We start from the raw sequence: 21331 nt of genomic DNA, 5'->3' as shown, positions 1-21331 counted from the left end.
TTGAGTAAGTTGATGTACTAATTTGAATGTTTTGTTGCAATATTTTATAATGCAATAAATTATATGCTAATTTGTGCCAAATTGTATAGAATTATAATTAGACTTAGAAAGGTTTCAACTGTGGACATCATTATCCCCACTATTTCCTGTGCGCGGTCCACTTGAGCTTTGGATATGCTTTCATTATGGGGTTTTGCCATAAAATGAACCAGCAATATTGATGAATGACATGGATAAAAACGCATGACATGATGGGCTGCACAAGAGTCCTCATTGTGTTGGGTTCACCACCCAATTTAGGTCTAGTGGATGACATATACACTATAATACACTGTAGCTTTCCACATGCAAAGTGTTTTTTATTTTTTAAAACAAGTTTACCATACTATTTTACTTGAAATTTAGTCATTGGTACATATATATAATGTTATGCTTGATAAGGCCTAACACAACTCAACCTGAACCGAACACTCATGGCCCGAAGCACCAAGATAGATAGGAAGAGTGAGTTACCAGTCATCTATGATAAAAAAACTAAGCAATTTAGTTGTCTATTTAGCCACACATAAAATAAATTAGGAAATTTGTGAAGGGAATGGTTCTTCGTTTTAATGAATTCATCTCGCCTTTCGGTGAAATGACTTTTAATGACCATTATATCAGAGATAAACCAATTGTACAATGTAAGAGTAGAGGGAATAAGACTGTATTAATGAAATAAAAATAAAAAGTTATAAAGATAAACCTCGACAATATAGCATTAGTGACATAAATGATAAGGCTCGAGAGCTAACTTTTCCTCGGTTGAATGAATTTACATTTATGAAAAGAATTATACTGCTAACATAAACGGAATAAGGTTTTCCTTGCCCAACGTGACTTGAGCGTAGATGAAGAAAATTACATTGCTCATAAGCTAAGTCAATCTAACATAATAGCATAGATGGACCGAATTGTACTTCTCTTAGGCTTAAGTTGGTCCAGTGCAGCAACGTGGATGGGTTAAATTACACTAGTCCTAAGACAGAATAAGATAAACACAACTGCACTACAAACTTGTATTTATGTTGGGTTAGTGAGTGCTAATAGTTCTTCAATATTTCTCTAAAACTTTGAGGCGGTAGTTGGAGAAAGATCTTCACAGTCACTATTCACATTTACTGGTGTATAAATATTCATCTAGGGCCATAAATAGTTGTGTTATGAATTATGAAATTTGGCTAACTTGACATCGTTGTTACTTTGTAGCTCCTCAAGCAATTATAGCCATAAAAACTTATTTTGTGCGATGTTATAGTGTTGAATTCATCATTTAACTATACTTCAAATGACACCCATTTTAATTTTGGCCATACAAACTTCTTTTATATGATGTTATGGTGTTGAATTTATCATCTAACAGTATTTCAAATGACACCCATTTTAATTTATGAGGTCATTGCACGTTTGTTCTATTACCGTAGGCAACTAGATTTAACCTTTTGGCTCATTAACGACTTTTAGGTTCCATCATATTCAATTGTTAGTATAGTTGAAGATTTTTTTTATTTTTTAATTGAGATCTTATTGTTGTGTAATATCATTGGAGTTGCTAGATTTGATATGGTCAAATCAAGTATAACATTTTTTTCGTTGCAAAGTTATTATTATTATTTATATGGTTTTGTGAATTTATATTAATTATTACCATAAATTAGTAAATATGAATTAACTAAAGTATTGAGCGCATTGAGTGTGCACGGACTCGAAGCCCCAACCCTTTCTTGTGGCTACACCCACGCTTGCCCACCATTAGGTTAGGCTTGGGTACCTGGCCCATTGCCACTCATACCATTCCTCCCGACACGTGGCACTACTCAAAGCAATTCGGACCATTCAAATTGTTAGTTTGATTGTTGATCTACCATATCTCAAAAAATCAGACCAATAAAATGATTACAAACTTCCAATTTACATCAAATTGATGGTTAAAATTAAAATATTAAATGGTCCAAAATCGAAGGGAAAATAATAGACAGTCTGGATTGCTGAAAAACTATGTCATGTGTAGCCCTTCTTTAAATGGTGTAAGATAACACAGGAGTTTTACACCTGAACGAATCTATTATGCCTCTTTGGGACTACGACACAGTGCAGATGAGTGACCATTTCTCCGACTCGTCGAAGAAGCCCGTCCATACGTTTTAGAGCGGAAGCAAAGCCCAGTGCGCTCTTCGCACTCTGTACATTTTAACACAGAAACGACTTATACTATGAGAGAGAGAGGTTCAGTTTCAGGTACTTCTCATATCAGAGTCTATTCAATTCCAATATTTATCTGCATTCTCATCTCCATCTCGTCGTTTTCATTTACCATTTCAAAATTTTCAACAATTTTCTGTTCGAAAATGGTAAAAAAAAGCATCATAATTTCATCCACCACAGGCAGAAACAAAAATACATAAGGAGAGAATTTTTTCTTCAATAAAAAGTGCAAATCGAATTTCAATAGATTTTCTTGTTTAAATTATCGCTGAGAGACCGATTACAGTCTCTCTCCTTTTTTTTCTTTTTATTTAATGGAGTATAAGGTTGTGTTTGGATGCCTATAAGTTTTTAAGTTGTAAGTAAGTTATAGGTAACCTACTTACACATGAAAGAAAGTTACAGGTAATCCTATTTGGATATAAGTTATGACTAACTTACATGTAACTTAGTTTATGTGTTTGGATAACGTGTAAGTTAGTTAGGGGTACGATGTTTTATAGTCACACCAACTGGAGTTTAGAGTATAGGATTGTTAAAAAATTAAATTGTTACATAGAAAAGTTTGGATAAAAGTATGTAATTTTATTAAGCCCATTGACCCACTTAGATGACTAGTTTGACTGATTATAAAGTTAGACTAATCGTTATGTGATAAACATTATTCTTATTATAAAATATAAGTCTGAATAAAAGCTTTCATATACATGTTAGGTCTTATATGCTTAAGTGTGTTATGCTATACTTGGAGGATTTGAGTTTCCCCGCAAGCGGGTATGTGTGTGTGTGTGTGTATGTATATATATGTATATGTGTATATATATGTATGTATATGTATATGTGTGCATATATGTACATAAATATGTGTATATATATGTATGTGTATATGTGTGTACATATGTTTATATGTATTGTAACACCCTAAATTTTGAAGGTTGAGCAAAACTCGAGTCCCGAGATTCTAAACATCACATACGTTTTGTGGAAGCTAATATCCTGATTACTTTCACGTTGGGCATTTGAGCATGCATAGAACTATACTAAACAACGTATCATGCTCCATGTTTAATGTAATTGAAGCAGATGTGTAAATCAAAACATATATATCATGAAGTTTCTTCCAGAGTATAAGTCCATTGCTGGGTTTAATGTATATAGATAATGTTTCAAAATAACAAGCAAAATGTGGCAATGTAACATCCAATTAAGCCCATATGTCCAGTGCTCCCTGCCCGAGGTTCATGGCTTACATCGGCCCATTCGAGAGCTGGAAATAGGAGAATTCCTCCTCATCCATGAATGTCTGCTCCAATGTATCGGCATCAATGGTACCTGCACCTACACTAGCATCTGGTTAGTGTTTTAAAATATCGTCTCAGAGTGGGAGTGAGTGACCAACTCAGTGGTTCCATAAAGTAAAGGTTACACATGTTATCAAGTCAATCAATACAGTAATGATAAGACAATATAAAACAATCACTTCCCAACTACTCTCCTTAATGTAAGAAAGGGGTTTGTGAAATGATGCATGCTTTCACCAATCGATACTAGGGTTGTACACAAACCGGGCTAACCCGATTAGCTCGCTCGACTCAGATTGAAAAAGCTCGACTCAGCCCGACCCGGAACTAAGTTCGGGTTGGGACGGGCCATTTTCTTCGGCCCGAAACTAAGTTCGGGCTGAGTTCAGATAGATTCCAGTTCGGCTTAACTCGGCCCGATCCGGCCCGACTCGGCTTATATATATATATATATATATATAAATTCTCACCCATTTACCCTAACCATTTACAGCAATCCAGGCCGTCCAAATCATGGGTCCCTCTGTAGATGGAGTAAAGTCCCAAAAATCTATGACAAAAGCCCTTCCCAAAAATCAAGGCCGTTTAAGTTACCTGCCAAAGCTCTTCCCATGGAGTAGATGGAGCAAATTCAAAAAATCAAGGTTGTCAAAATCGTGGGTCCGAAACTGGCCCGAACTCGGCTTGAACTCGATCGATTGCTGACCGGGTCGGGTTCGAGCTGGTTTGGCTGGTGACCAAGCCGGGCCGGGTTGAGCCCAGTTTAACTCAGTTTGGCCCGATGTACACCCCTAATCGATACTCCCTCAACATGCGACTCCGACCACCTGTTTCGCACATGTCAACACTTCCTCAACACGCAACTCTAATATATGTATTGTCACATTATAAACTAATACAATGCGATGCATGATCATGTTAGCTGAGTGTTTAATTATGCAATTCATCCAGTAATTTAGGGAAGCTAGGATACATTCATTTTAAACATTGATCCGAATTGAATCACTAGGTAGGGGACGACCGCAGCGGTCCTATGCCTGTATTCTTGATCCGTTTAGGTTCGCCACTCACAGATAAATACATACAATAGACAAATTATAAAAAGGTGATGCTCGCGATCACTGTGGGGAGGCTCATCACCCCATTATAGGTTGACAGCACGGACACGGTGTCCTATACCACCATGTCCGACTCACAAGTCCTAAGGATCACGGTACAATGGTTAATGATGGATCTTTACAATAGTGAGGGGTACCTTAGATTCAAGCAATTGCGATCATATATGGTGAACATACAATAGGTCAACCGGTTTGTTAGGCATTTTGCGGTTAGTACAGTGCACGCTAAGATAATCGGCATGGAGCGCGTGAGTGCCTCACGTGGCCTAGCCATTGTCGATAGTCAATGTCTGACCCGTATCGTTTGAGTTTACTCAGGGCAGCCAATCTAATTCGGCCACCCAAATGTGAAAATTTACTGGTTACCCAGACTTACCCAAACTACTCTCGTAGTTCTATTCATATTCAAATCATGTCAACTAACGTTCAAAACACATGGGTTAACGTTTGATAATCATATTTTGATAAACTACTTATTTAGGCATTTTATCAAACACATAAACATCATTACACTACAACTTATAATTCATCAATTTACTAAATAGAGATATAAGTATACTTAAGACAACAAGAAACTCTACATTAGCAATTATAAATCATTAATTGGAATGAAAACATTGATAAATCGCAACCTAAACATTAATAGTCCGCACCTTTCGGTAGCACGCCTGACTCGAACTCGCTCCTAGGAATATGTTTCCAAGGAAGAATTGTCGGCCGCTTAAACAAGCACACGAGTTAGTTAGGGTTGGAGAAAACCCATTTGAAGATCTACATCTATAAGGGAGTTTGCAATCTTTACTTTAGGTCATAGTTAGAGAAGTTCCGGTAGCAAGAGTGGTGGTAATTAGGCTTGCGAGTCAATTGAAGAGAATCACCATTCGTAGCGAGCACCCCTTCAATCTCTCTCTTCCTTATCTTTCTCTTTTATATTCTCTTTCTCACCATAGGGTTCCCAAATTCGTATTTGGAGGAAATTGGATGAATTGAGAGCTATTTATAGCTTCAGATGGTGTGTGAATGGCCTTAGGGATACTTTATTTGATACTTATACCCTATGAGCGGCCATTTCTGACTAACGGAGCCCCTAGGAAGGCCCGCGGGCTCATCTATACCATGTGGTAGGTTCCCTATCAATGGATCAACACTAAGACACAATTTTGGTGTAATTGAATAAACAGATCGGCCGTGGGAAGCCTGTGTCAGATCAATGGTTAGTCATGTTCAATCGGGGCCATAGTTATACGAACATGTGTGGGAAATTTTTCTTACCCTATGTGTGAAGTTTGGCTATAAACCGACGGTTCGAAATTCTCAACTTTGTGTAAGAGTAGACAACCCGATTTACTTAAGTTTTAACTTATTCTTTTAGGGCATTCGCGCTTCTCATGCACTCGTCCCTCGGCTTAAGTTGAGCAGTTTTGTACACTACTCAGGTCCGACTCCCGTGGTGTACGTCGAGCCCAGTAAGGCGGACATTTCTCTATAATTTCAAGGCTAGCAGACCCCAAACGTGCGATCTAAGTTCCTTGCGAAGTTTCAGGGCACTCCCAAGAGGGGCGGCCCCTCGAAATTTCACTCGGGTTATCAGATGGTGGTGCGTTAGTGTACTTATGATCCTGGACTACATTTATTAGTATGAATGGTGGCCCGAACTTAATTTCTTCTAATGCTAAGTACTAGCGCACACCTGGTCGTTGTTAGCTAGTCGAGTATGGCCCTTGGGCAATCCTGTCCGTGGTTAAACTTGGGTCTCAGTACGGAGTTTTCCAAGATGTTACATGTATATACATATAAGTATATGTGTGTGCATGTGCGAGAGAGAGAGAGAGTGTGTGTATGTGTGTGTGCATGTGTGTGTATATTTGTGTATCTGTATATGTATATATGTATAAATGTATACATGTATATATATGTATATATGTATATATGTATACAAGTATATGTATATGTACGTGTGTATGTATGTGTATGTGTGTGTAAATGTATGCACACACACACATATGTATATGTATGTGTATATGTATATGTATATATGTATGTGTATGTGTATGTATATGTGTGTGTATATGCATGTACACTCATATGAGTGTACATGCATATACACACACATACATATGCATAGATACATGTACACGTATATACAAACATATATATATATATGTATGTATATGTATATACACATATACATATATACATATACATGCACATACACATAATATATACATTCATGTATATACATATACATTCATATATATAACAATGTATGTTAGTTCATCTTATAGGAGTCACGATCCTTGAGAAAACGCGAAGTGTTCGTGATTTAATACCTTCCGTGATTTAATACTTTCTGCAAGTATATTTCTCTCATATAATTCTTTACCAAATTCTCATATTCCCGAAGAATCTAAAACAGCTCTTGACGAGCAAGATGATAATAAGGTCAATGAAGTGGGGCAAGCTCTACCACCACCACCACCTCCAGTTAACATGGCGGATGTTGGACATAACACGCAACTCCTATTATTCACAACCACTATTCGAGCTAACATTGCAGGACCAAATGTTTAGCTATGGGATGCCGTCTTTGGGTTGGTAGTGCGGATGGCCATTCACTTGAACTAGGCATCCCAACACCACCGAAACATATCTTCACTAAGGTTTGATCAGTCTCGTGAGGTAGATTTACTTGAGAGGTTTACGAAGTTGCGATGACAGGTATTCAATGGTGCATCTCACCTATTAATAGCAGAAGATTGGTTGAAGTAGATTGAGTATGTTGATGTACTGATTTAAATGTTTTGTTGCGATATTTTATAATGCGGTGAATTATATACTAATCTGTGCAAAATCGTATAAAATTATAATTGTATCTTAAATTTGTTTATCAAGATAACTATATATAACGGCTATGAAAATGATACGTTCATACATCATTCCTCATTTATTGCTTCCGCGTAATGCATGATCGATTCTAGTGGCTCTCCTTGAAAGAAATGTCGATCCTGGTAGAGCGTTACCCGATACGGGCTATTCCCAAGCCTACCGAGGTGGGAAGCCTACCCAGTGGGTAGTTCGGGTTGATGACCTCTAACCCAAGTTTAAAATCATATTAATATTTGTTTTTCCCTTCATCCAGGTCTCTATGTCTTAATCATAAGATAAGACATCAAATAAAAGTTATAGTTGCCACTAAGAGGTTTTTAAACATGAACACTAGGAGATCTGCCTATGTTTGCTCATTTTAGGATCAAAGCCTAAAATGATATGAAAATTTTGATGAATAACATGGATAAAACATATGCAACATGGTGAGGTCTACAAAGCACCAACCAGTAGTGATATGGTTATTGGTTAACGTCGCTAATCAAACTTGAGTGGATCCATTGAGGTGTGTGAGATTCCAAATTATAGAACCCATTGTGATGTATTTTTCTCACATCTACATCGTTCATCTATGTTGAAAGCTCACTTTAGAACATGATACAAAAAATAAGAAGATTTAAATCTCATGTGGATCATAGTATAAGAAACAATAGTAATTGACCATTAAAAACTTCTTGTGGGCACAAAAGTTATTGGATCAATATGATATTTGTTTGGTATCTTCGTCAAGTCTTTGTTACTTTATCAACGGAAGTAGATTGCGTGCTGAGTAAACTCTTTAAGGCTCACCATGATTTATGTATTGTATCCAATCCGTCCATCCATTTTACCACATAATTTTAAGTCTTTATCCCAAAAACGAAAAATATCCAAATATCAAGTGAACCACACCACAGGAAACCATGTGAATTGAACTTTTACTGTTGAAAATTTTTTAGGGGCCATGGAAGTTTTAGATCAAGCTTATATTTTTGTTTGCCCTTCATCCATATTTGTATGATCTTATAAACATGTTGGATGGCAAATAAACATCACCGTGGGGCCTAGCAAGGTTTCAATGGTGGAAATCATTATTCCCACTGTTTTCATGTGATATGATCCACTTGAGTTATGAATTTGCTTCGATTTTGGTCTCAACCCCTTAAATAAGCCGGAAAAATGGATGGATGGCATGGATAAATCATATAAATTCACCGTGGGCCCAACTGAATTTACTCAGTATGATAAGAGATTTGATTTTCCTGTCAATAGGTTGGATGGGAAATCGGATTGCACACGCTCTTATTGTACTAAGTAAACTCAATTAGGCCTACCTCAAATGTGTGTGGTCTATCCATGCCGTCCATCCATTTTTTCCATCTAATTTAAGGGGTTAAGCCCAAAATTGAAGCATAAACAAAGATGAAGTGGATCATATCACATGACAATTAGGATAATGATTTCCACCTACGAAACCTCTCTAGGCCCCACAGTAATGTGTATTTGTCACTCAACCCAGTAATGTGTATTTGTCACCCAACCTGTTTATTAGATTATGCGGATATGGATGAACGGATTTGAAATTTATATATGCTTCTTTTTTGGGCTCAACCCTAAAATTATCTAAGAAAATGGATGGACGGAGCAGACAAAATACATGAATTATGGTGGAAGTTGTAGAGTTTACCAGTGTAGTGAGTTACCCACCAGGCAAAAGCTTCCGTTGGATGGAAAATAAATATTTTAGTGGATCCGTGATGTTTTTAACAGTAGGAATTTAGTCAAGATTGTTTGTCGTGGTTAGGCCCACTTGAGACCTGGATTAGCTTCATTTGTTGGATCATATCCTAAATCGAGCTTTCAATACAGATGGGCGGTGGATGTAAGGAAAGTACATCACTGTGGGCCCCACAGTTAGGCATCCGAAACCGCCCTGCGAAACAACCCCGTTCCGCACTAACGCAAGAGGATAAAAAACAGGAGAGGAAAAAATACAAAAGAAAAACAATGAGGGTCAGGGCTTCCCTTGCCAGAGCAGAGAGAGAGAGAGAGGGGGGGAAGGAGACGTTGGGTCAGAGCAGGTAGGTGCACTTTCAATGCAGCTGCGTTTCCACTGCCCTCTCCCAAATTCGAAATGGATAGCCGTTGCCTGTAACAAAGTAACCTGTGACTTGAAAAACACCTAATTCCTCTGTTACATTTCTTGCAATCTTACCTGATAGAAAGTTACAGGTTGAGACTTTGTTACCTGTAACATTTCTCCCCCAAACACAAACTGTAAGAAAGTCACCTGTAACTTTTTTACATTGTACTCAAGTTACAGGCATCCAAACGGCCCTAAGGGACGATAAAGATGGCGAAAGAATCGTGCTCCGAAAGGAATGCTTTTGATATTTTAAAGCAATTGGAGCATATATTAGAATCTGATCCTCTCATGTAAGCTTGAATTTTCACCTTTCTTTGCATTTGGATTTTGATATTTACACACACCCTTTTGATAGATACACCACTCTCTCATACATCAGACAGTAAAATAGTTTTCTTCTCTCTACTTTGAGAAATGTCCCAATGCACTCAGAGCATGTAAGCTATGGTGTTCCTAATTACATATGTTTGGTCGGACTGTTCGATCGATTGATCTGAACTGTCCATTAAGTCCAAAACACATTTCATGAGCTGCAATGCAAAAATTGCACAGATCAGATGATACAATCTGTCCTTGATCTGTCCTTATTTTCTATAGCCATCCATTTCCCAACCCATGGATGGGACGGTTATGATTGACTAACAAAACTGATTCTTTAGAATCATAAATAATCCATGATTGGCACTAATGAATCGACATATCAAATTGTTGATTCAACCTACTTCTGTATAAATGATCTTGATCGTTCATATTAATGGCATTGATGAAATGGGTAATATTTTTAGATTGGTGTGATGTTTATGTGATAGCCTATGAAACGTGCATTTCACCTGATGAACAGTCTTGATCGATGGATTGGAATGTCTAAGCGGTTGAATGCAACTAGGAGCACTATAATCTATTTGCTCTAAGAGCACTGGGGCATGTCTCCTCTACTTTTTTATATTATTGTATTACTGATCTTTGCTAAAACTGGTCAGCTAATGCACAACCACCACATATGCTAGGTGGGTGAATTGGTGCAATATAAAAACCATCCATTAGAAGGGCATCACTCTGTAGATTCCCTATCCCAAGAATCAGGTTGGTCCAATAGTCAGGTGGGCCACAATTAACTGAAAAAATGTAGGTTCTGAAAAAAATCATCTAAAGTTTGCTTACCGATCAGCTTATTGATACTATCATGGAACACCTGCTAAATGGACAACCTTTATCTTTGGGCAATAATACCTACATGGCGAGCTCAACCTGCTTAATGGCTTGGATATTTCACCTTTTTGCCATGCTGGCATATGCTGTGGTGTGTCTGTTAGGTGACTTGTATATGTCTGTGGGCTCAACAAAGTTTTGTATCACCAGCCACAGGAAAAGGATGTATACTAAAGTGTGAGTTTAAATAGTGGTCTTCTTTTCTTATATTGAAAAAATTCCTTGTATTTGTCCAAGTTTGATGCTACGTTGTTAATGTGCGTGATCATTTGAGGCGATGCAATATTTCCAGCTTTTAGGTGATGGCTAGTTATTAATATTTCATTTTTGGAACGACACAGTAGAGCATGTAGTACCATAATAGGGTAGAGCACCAATCAGAGTGCTCCATATGGAGTCTTAAAAGAACTTTAAGAAAAAAATTCTGATTTGGTTTTTTTTTTTTTTTAAATAAAATTTATTATTATTATTATTGTTTTTTTTATAAAAGTGATTTTAGCAGTATTACTTAGAAATGTGGCACGGGTGCCAAGTGCCAAAGTGTCCTAAACTGTCCAGCATGACAAACTAAAAAAATCTAGGCACGGGGACACTTTTGTACACAAATGAATAATAATTTAAGTAAATAAATAAAATAAAATAAAACAGTTAGAACATTAAAGATGAAGGAAATTAGAAAGTATGTTCACATAGTTTCAATAGAAAATAATTACTTGCAGTTCAAACTAACAAATTATTAATTAGCAAAACATCATAAATCATGGATAATCATATCTGGAAATAGTTCTTAAGAACATCACTTGTTTGTTAAAATATTAGAACTGAACAAAAGAACAAAAGAACAACAAAGCATGTATTTTTTTGTTATATTGCTCATGGTACTTGTGATAGAAAATGAATTGGAATTGAGAGAGAGAGAGAGAGAGAGAGAGAGAGAGAGAGAGAGAGAGAGAGAGAGAGAGAGAGAGAGAGAGAGAGAGAGAGTACTCCTTATAGTAATCTTCAAGAACAAGAGAATGGAGGCAAGCTTGAAGGCTAAGAGTGAGAGGTCTTTGGCTCGAAAAAGAAATTTGCATAAAAATAATGAGGAAGGTGAAACAAAATCTATGGAGAAAAATGTTTGAACAGCTAGCTTAACACGTGGCACTTTCCGTTCACATAACTAGGCCACTTTTTGTCTAGTACAAATTTTGAAGTGTCATGTCATGTCCAGGAGTGTCCTGGTGTCAGCATGGCAAAATCCTAGAAAGCGGAAGTGTCTAGGTAACATTGGATTTTAGACTATGACGTGAATGTGTGTGATCCTTTGAGACTACATGCATATTTCTAGTTTTTGGGTGATGGGTAGGTTTAGACTATGATTTTGTCAATGACTAGATTTGGGTTTGCATTGATTTGTCCGATTAGGTAGCTATTTCAATTTCTGGATTGAGTATAGATTCCGGGGCTCATGATCCAATGAGAATTCTTTATACCTTATTCCCTTGCTACTTCCTTTGCAGAACCCAAGTGAGCACCCTAAGGTCATGCGGGACCACTTGATGAGAGCAGTTGACCATGGATTCCAGATGACCCTATAATCATCTTGTTTGGATGATCAAAGGCATCTAGTTAGGGGCTTGTGAGATAGATAGCTTCGAAAGGAAAAAAATAAATCTAGACCTTGTTGCAAACTAGGCATAATTGGTATAAGATACTCTAGCTTGAGAGGAAGTGTTGAAAAGAAAAAAGTAAATCTCCGCTTAGATGAATAAGTTTTGCAATTAGTTGAATAGGTATATTGAAAAGAGTTGAATAAGTTGCAATGGGCTTGGGCCCAATCCATATAGAAGGGCTTAAGACACCCATATGCTTTCCACACGTCATTGCCTATTATAAATAATAGCTATGGGATTAGGGTTGCGATACACAAGCAACCATTCTCTCTACATTCTTCATCTCTCTCATCTCTTTCTTCTACCATTCTCTTTCTCTCCTTCTCCCATTTCTATAATCTCTTTGTTCGCCTACATTATTAGCCATGATCGGCCTGCACTTGATCTAAGCGTGCAACGCAGGCTACCCATGTAAAGGGCCTAATGTTGTTCAGCCATGGTAGTTGGCTAATATGTTAATGGTGGTTTTCCACATGGTATCAGAGCGGATCGTTACAACATGTTCCACAGTGTTTGCTGGTCTCCATTATCGTTTTTGGATCTGTTGTGGTTTTCATTTTTGCCTCTACATTCCATCACAATTGTTGATATTTGGATCGATGGTTATCTTTGATCCATTTTTCTGCATCGCTGATCCGCGGAGATCATCTGCCGTGGCCTATTGCTCTCAGATTCTTATGCATCTAATGGTGTCGTGATGTTCCAATCATGGAGTGTTGTGACTTTCTCATAATCTAGTTTTTCATGAGGCCCTCTCCCAGATCTGCTATGCATTGTTGCTTGCAGACCTACTACGTTTGGCTCCCTCTCTGGTGGATCTGCTGTACATTGTTGCAGATATGCTATACATTGTTGCAAATCTGCTGCGTGCTGCTGATGATTAGAAGGACCCGCATTGTTGCAACTACGCCATGCATTTGTAGGAGGCTGATATTCCATTCGACCAGACATCGACCAACCCAGTTCGTTACCTTGTTCTTGCCATAATTTTTTTTAATTTACTTATGCTATGATACCATGTGGAAAATCACCATTAACAAATCAACCAACTACCATAGCTAATCAATGTTGGGCCTTTTACATGAGCGGCGTGCGTTGCATGCTCAAATCAAGTGTAGGGCCGAGTAGGATCGGTGGTGCAGGATGGATAACATAAATTATAATGATGCGAATGAATTAATAAACTAATTATTAGAGTAAATCAAAATATAAAATATTGTCAATCCATCACAAATCAAAAGAAATTAAGTAGTCAACTATGCTCAAATTCAAGGCCACATCACAATCCCACAGATGGATCTTAAGAATATTGATTGGAAACGGCCCTATGGAAGGTAGAACTCCTATCTAGCATAGGATTCAATCTAAATATGAGGATTCACTTGTGCTTAGTTACGGTTTGAAAGAATTAGAGTTTGGAGATTTAAGGTTTTCGGTATTTGAGAGATTAGGGTTTGGAATTATGGGTTATGGGGTTAGGGTTTTAGGTTTTAGGTTTATGGGGTTTTAAAGGGGAAGGATCGATAACTAAAAAGAGGGAAAGAAGGGGGAATGGGGTTGGCCTTACGGACAATCATACTGTTGTGTCCGTACGGTCTTTTTTTTGGGGGGGGGGGGGGGGGTGGGGGGAGGGTTGGTCTCCGTATGGTTGGGTAGGGTTTAGGTCTAGAGGGTTTTGGGGATGGGATTTGGGTGGAAACGAAAGAAAAATAAAAAAAAATAGAGGGATCGAAGAAGAGAAAAGTGAAAAGAATTCCATGAAGAGAAGGAAAAGAGAGAGAAGATAGTTGGAATCACTTCATGGCTTCACATCAAACTCCAATCACAGGAGGAATCTTGCTCCAAAACAAAGAAAGAAGAAATTTTCATTCAATATTCAATAATGCCCTAGGCTCCACACGTCCAAACCTTCTATACTCTATTTGGGGGTGTTTTTACCAAAAACACTATTTATACTGTAAAATGTCCAAAACAGCCCTAATATCAACTAAATCATAAATAAACCAAAATAACTAAAACTAGTGTCCAATGTGAGTCCACGATCAAGACGACACAACCATCAAAATGGTCTAATGGTAAAAATGGCCCATTGTGCGAAATCCAACGGTCCGATAGATGTATCCAATCGATGCAACGGTCCAATACTCTCAACTAAGCAACCAACATACATCTTCCCAGTGTGGCGTCTTCAAAGATGCACGATCATGCATGTGGGGTCTTCAACGTTTCTAGGAACTTGAATTGGGCCCACTGGGCTCTATGTAATGATCACCTAGCCATAAAGAAACTGAGGCAACTCTCATCCTTATCTGATAAACTCTAAAATGTGCTTGGATGTCCTCATCAACCAGTAATGTAGGAGAAGAAAGAGATAGTAAAGAAGGAAGAAGGAGAGAAAGAGAGTGGCATAAGAGAAAGGTGGAGAACATGGAGAGAAGGGAGAGAGGGGTTGCTTGTGTATTACAACCCTAATCCTATAGCTATTATTTATAATAGGCAATGATGTGCGAAAACCGTGTAGGCATCCTAGGCTCTTCTATACGGGTTGGGCCCAAGCCCATTACAACTTATTCAACTATTTCAATATACCTATTCGACTATGTTTATAACTTATTCAACTAGGTCCAAATTTATTTATTTTCCTTTCAACTCTCACCCTCAAGCTGAAGCATTTTATACCAATGATGCCCATCTTGCAACAAGGCTTATTATAATCTATCCTAATAAGGAAATACTTTAACAAACAGTAAGACCATTTTTATTCCAACTCTGCATTTTGAATGTCCTTAATTAGAGTTCTTTGATCATCCAATCGTGGCAACTCCTGGTCCATGATTGATCCGAGGTGGACACTGCTCATCCAACAGTCACTGGTGACCATAGGTGACTCATCTGAGCCCAGAGAGGAATTTGCAATAGAATTAGGTATGCCCAATTCGTATTGGACCATTGCAGTTGATCTTGGTATGGATGTCAACTCTGCAACTGATATATGGAAGCACTGGACATAGAAATGGAATTCAAGGCTCTACCTGAACTGGCAGCTTTTGAGTCAGGGCTAGCACACCGTACATGTGGGGCCCACCTTTCAGTGACCTGCACATTCAGCTGATGGGCCCCACTGTATTAGTGATGATGGTGAAACCACCCCATTTGAACAATCCTTGCCATTGGGTTGTTGGCTTGCAAATGAACAGTTAAAAATAGGGTGAAAGGCCCACTGACCCGATTGCTGTGATGGTTAGATCAATCTTTGATGCTAGAGAAAACCCTGGTTGCTAGCCTTCATGCAAAAATACTGCAAAAATACCAGAAAGAAAAGGAATTATGTTTCGATAAAAGTAGTCTCTTCACTTCGTTTATAAAGCAAGCTTACATTGACTCTTAAAAACCCTGATTCCAGCCTTACCAGGAAACTGAGCATGAGGGTTTTGATAGGATGCTGGACCCTGACACTGTTGGATTGTGATCCATGGATATGCTTTGCTAGCGATCCATTTCGGAATCACTCAATGTGATTATGTGCACCACTGGATTGCAATTCAGGTCCCTGCACCCTATCAAAAGCCCTAATGAATAGTAAAAAACTATGATTAACTAATCTGGAAAATGCACCATGAAAAAGACCTAAAATGTGCATAATCACAACCTCACGTAAACCGCGTTAAAGAAAGATGGAACCTGGAATTTTGAGAAAATAGCTCCTCTAAAGGACAACTCTGAGTAAATATCAATGGACTACTACTCTGTGAAGAATGGACTCAAGGGCAAAATTATGCCATCTGTAGGATGTAGATTATGATGCAGCTTCTGTTGCCTGGTTCCTTTTCTTTTTTTCTTTATCAACTGAACATTACTGACCTTGTCAATTAAATTACAGGTTCATTTCATGCATGCTGGTTTGTCGTTGTTCACACCTGTTTTGTTGTTTTATTTCTTAAAGTGAGGGGCTTTTTATGTATGCTTACAGGAATGTATTAACGAATCCTTCCTGTAACAGATGGGTCAATTGCATTTTATATCCACTTAAATCATATTATTTTTACAACTGCAAGCTTTTGTAGTGCACTCTTTAAGCTCTCATTTAGCTAAGGCAAGCTGAATTTGTTCTTTCATGCCATGCATTCTCATGGTCTCTGTGCCCTTTTTTGCAGTATATTTCTTTATTCATTTTTAACTTCATCTTATTTTGCGGAGCTCAAATGCAGGGACGAAGTAGGGTTTGTTCACCCATCCCAATTTTTGGCACTGAGTGGAGGCTCAGATGCTTCATCCCAATCACCTGTCAGCAATGTCCATTCAACAGATGGGATCAGCACTACAGGCATATCAGAGGCCGGTGTTATGCAGTATGATTATACCATTTTCTGGAACAGAGATCATAAACTGGCCATCTCAACACAGGTGTTACTTCCCTTGTACAAGGCTGCCATGCATGCATTTATGGCTGTGGCCAAAGAATATAGGATGGTAATCAACTTACTAGAAGATACAGATTCATTTGTCAATGAAAGTGCAGGAGATAATTCTTCAGATTCCAAAAGAATTCTTGAAAATGAACTCATGAGGCATAGTAAAGCTCTTTTGGTACTAAGTGGTGACTTTGGAACTGCATGGAATTCCAGGTTTTGCCCTTTCCCCTGCATTTCGTGCATGCAGTGTCTGGCTGTCTGTCTGTTTAAATGATATTTCTTGTTCTATTTCCCTTTTTGATGACTAGTGACGTTATGAGTTAAAAAGTTAATTGGAACTGGTTTTAGATTCATCAGGTGAATTTATTCTTATGAATGAGGTGATAGAGTTGGAATGATTTTGTCTGGAAACAGAAACAAGCACAAGCATGTGAAGGATTCCATAAATTCTAAAGCACATTAATTTTTTTGCTAACTTCAGTAATGCAGCGAGGATTCTGAAAACATTGTCACTCAGAAAAATAAAATTATTAGTTTAATGACCTCACAAATTATAACAATAATAACAACTATTATTATGATGATGAGGAGGAATAGGAGGATGTGAGACTTGCATGTGAAACTTTTTAATATTACAGCTAAATCAGGCTGTAATATTTTTTGAGAGGGCTGTAATATTAAAAAAGAGAATAAAAAACCCACAGAATTGCTTGGCTGAAACAATTTATCACTCATTTACTATAGTCAACTAAGCTAATGTCTAACGTGCACATGTTAGATTGAAAGCACATGTAGGCATTAATCCAACTAAATCCCTGTCGACTCTAGAGGTTCCTGAAGTGAACTCCACAGCTTCATTCCTCTCATATCTAAGGTTCCACATGCAAGGAAATTCTGAATTATTTCTCAGACTACCCAAACTATCAGCATCATCATTGAGGAAGCTTGTGGTATCTATATTGCCCTTTAGCTCCCAAGTCATTTCTTGTTAATAACGAGGACTTTCTACATGACAAATGCCACTGGAACAATGGTATATTCTAATGGCAGCCTTATGAAGTTATGAAATTTACGTGTTATTGCATTGTTAACCTTTGTCATCATGCATAACTGTAGCTTTGCTATGTTATCTAGGAAGCTGGTAGTCTCAAGGAAGGAAAGTTACTCATTACTAATGGAGGAACTGCAGTTATCGGCCCTCATTCTCTCATATTCGCCAAAAAGTGAACATGCCTGGAGTCATAGGTAATCTGATTGTTACTACTTTCAGTCATGCTTCCATTTGTATTAACCAAACAGTTGTGAGACCCTTTTAGTCCACGCAGATGTTAGGTGGGACCGACTTTTATTGGGCTCCTTTCTTGGATTTCTTGAATAGATCTCTCTCTCTCTCTCTACCTATTTTCATTGAGCTCCTTCTTGGGTTTCTTCATAGACATGTCTCTCTTTTTCTGTCTCATTTCAAACTATTTCTTATGAGTTATGACTACCATTTCCTCCCCTTCCCCATTTCAACTATTAATTATGACTACCATCTCTCTATTTCTCTCTCACTCACTCACACACACACACATTTCAAACTATTATTTATGCAAGTATTGACTGTCATCAGGCGATGGGTGGTCAAGATGATTGCTGGAAAATATTGGAATCTGCAGGAGTTAATGGGGAAAGAATCTGAACTAGTCGAGAAAATAGCTGAGGTTTACTTTTCAGTTCAGGAATTGGATACCGTTAATACTGAAGGTTTATTTACTCTTCATTTTGATAATATCGTATGCATGACCTCATAGATATTAGGTTTGAGGCATTACCCAATGCTTCGGCTGAATGGTTATTCAGTTCTGTTTGCACATTTTCAGTTGGTACATGTGGGGCCATGTGGGGCCCATGGTTCAGTGATCTTAACAGTTGATGTCATGGGCCCTGCTGTGGATGGCCCAGTGTACCGAAATTCCCATAGATTGGAAGAATCCTAATCGTTCAATACCTGGCCAACAAATAGATAGTTAAGAAAGAAACTACAGCAATCGTTCACATTTAATAAAAGAAAAGGCTGAATGTCTCTTCTCTAGGATATTCCAATCAGGGGGTTTGTTTGGTGCATGAGGCATCAGGCATCCATGTTGAGGTCTATCATATCAATGGTTTGGGTCATCTTATCATGGGCCCTATTTTTACAAACCGAAAACCTGAACATACAACCATTTGGCCCAAGCATTGTGTAGTAATTTATCAGCTTCTTGTCACTGCCATTGATGACGTGCAGTTTTGTTGTTACACAAATGATTTCAAAGTTGGTCCTTTATTTTTATTTTTTACCTCACAAGTGTTTTCTGTGTTTTTATGCAATTCTTGATTTCTTTAGTTTTATGTTGGAACTAGAACTTGAGGGTGGATTTTATCTCTACATAATATTTATTCGTTTATTATTATTATTATTTTTATGATCATGATTCATGTCAAAGCAATGATTGGACACTTCCCTGGCACAGTTGTGCAGCCTCAAGAATCCTCACTTAGCAAAATAATCTGCAACACATGAGCCTCTCTGCATATACGGAAAGGAAGACATCTAGAAACTCCATCTAATCAAAACATCTTGTAAAGGATGACAAAATCTCCAAGGCCCACCCACCCCCCTCCCAAATGTTATTTTCCTGTTTTTAAATATAAATTAAGATCTTTTTTAGAAAAAGAGGATTGCCAGTGGAGAGACATGTGAGTTTCCAATTAGTGTGGCGTACACTAGGGTCTTTATTGAGCCCACATCTTTTTGCATTGGTTTGGGAGAGTTGACGAGGTGTTTATTGGAAGAGATCCTGTGGTGTATCTTGTTTGACAGTATTGATTGACAAGAGGAGGGAGGGGGTAATGCAAACTAGAATGCTTTAGAATCGAAAGGTTTTAAAATTAATCAGATTAAAACAGAGTATACATAATGCATTTTTAGCAGCAATTGGAGTGGAAATGAGAAATTAGTTAAAGATTGCCTAACAAGAAAAACCCCAAAATGACCATTTTTTTCTTGGGTCGATAATTCTCCTTGTGGAGAGACTGAGGAGGATGTTGCTCATGGACTTAAGAGTTGGGTGGATGAAGTGGAGATGTGCCTTTGGAGTTTAATGTGATCACCACATGCCAATGAAACTGAAGGATAAATTTTATAGAATAGCTATAAGACCAATGTTTTATGGGACAGAATGTTGGGCATTCAAGGGATGTTCAGAGGACGAGTGTCACAGAAATGAAGATGTTGAGATGGATGAGTGGCAAGATGAGGAAGGATGAAATTAAAAATGAATTCATTTGAGGGAACTTAGGAGTAGTAATAGCTCAAATAGGTAATAAGATGAGAGCGTATGCTTTAGATGATTTGGCCCCGTGCAATGGAGACCAAAAACTGTACCAGTTACGAGTGAGTCGGTTCAAGTTGAAAGCTAGAAAAGGACTGGGAAGACCCAAAAGGACGTGGGTGGAGGTAGGAAGAAAAAGACTTGATGACCTACTGTTTAACCGAGGATATGGTCCTTGATAGAGTGGAATGTTGGAACAAGATTCGTGTAGCCAACCCAATTAGTTGGAAATGGGAATAAGGTTAGATGATGATGGTCTTAGGAAAGGAGCAGTGGGGCACATACAAAACTGCCATAAAGGGGATCCGGCCATCAAAAGAAAAGGAAAAAGAAAAAAGAAAAAAAAAAAACTTGCAACACTGAAATTAGCCAATTTATCGGCAAACAGGTTTCATTTCTCTATGAGATGGGAAATATGATCCACATCGGTGCTTGTCCTTAGGAATCCTATCACATGGGGTTCATCAAGAAAATCCTAAGGGTTGAGGGAGTTCGTGATGTATGTTATGGTCAGCATGTCTCCTCTCAAGTGCCTAGAGAAGCTAATGCAGTGTGGACTGTCTTGCCAAGTGTGGTGCAAGCAGGGATCATCTCAATGCAGTTGTTTTTTCGTGTGAGCTTTTGTTTTGTTGTTTCAGTGTTCTTCTGCTTGTTCTGGTATTTTTGTTTTGCCTCTGGGATCCTGCTGTGGCCCCTGCGTTTGCTGTTTTGGTTCTTCTTTTTTGAATAAATTCTGCTTACCCATAAAAAATGAAACTCCTAAGGATTGATACTCTGTTCTTTTGAGCCACTGGATCACCAAGTGGGTACCTCCTTCAGTTGAAAGCGGAAAAGGGGAACACTCAGCAAGATGCCTTACTGCATATGCTAGAGCAAAAATTTCTGCTCCAACCATGCTATATCTCCTGCTGGGTCACATCGGCTAGAATGATTTCACCCTGATCAGAAATCATGTCCAATAATCTTAGCCACTGATTCATGTCTAGTGAATTGCTCTTTGCCATCAGGGTACTGCACAGACGACG

General features: G+C 38.1%; 1 protein-coding gene across 9 annotated transcripts in view; it reads left to right on the top strand.

Moving 5' to 3' along the window:
- Positions 1-9469: 9469 nt before the first annotated feature.
- LOC131240402 (uncharacterized) overlaps positions 9470-21331 on the top strand; it is a 28413-nt gene continuing 16551 nt past the window's right edge. For 2 of the 9 annotated variants that reach the window (XM_058238606.1, XM_058238605.1), the window contains exons 1-4: positions 9499-9964; positions 16693-17163; positions 18085-18195; positions 18563-18653. In XM_058238606.1, coding sequence (XP_058094589.1) covers positions 9882-9964; positions 16693-17163; positions 18085-18195; positions 18563-18653 — 756 coding nt within the window. In that variant the 5' untranslated portion in view covers positions 9499-9881. Of the gene's footprint in view, positions 9965-13324; positions 13501-16692; positions 17164-18084; positions 18196-18562; positions 18654-21331 lie in introns of all 9 variants that reach the window. The other 7 variants (XM_058238607.1, XM_058238613.1, XM_058238609.1 and 4 more) reach the window with 7 other exon arrangements.

This window comes from Magnolia sinica, chromosome 3 (assembly GCF_029962835.1).
Source record: "Magnolia sinica isolate HGM2019 chromosome 3, MsV1, whole genome shotgun sequence".
Lineage (NCBI taxonomy): Eukaryota > Viridiplantae > Streptophyta > Magnoliopsida > Magnoliales > Magnoliaceae > Magnolia > Magnolia sinica.
Note: the sequence above shows the minus strand (reverse complement) of the source record. Positions and strands in the feature narration are given on the sequence as shown.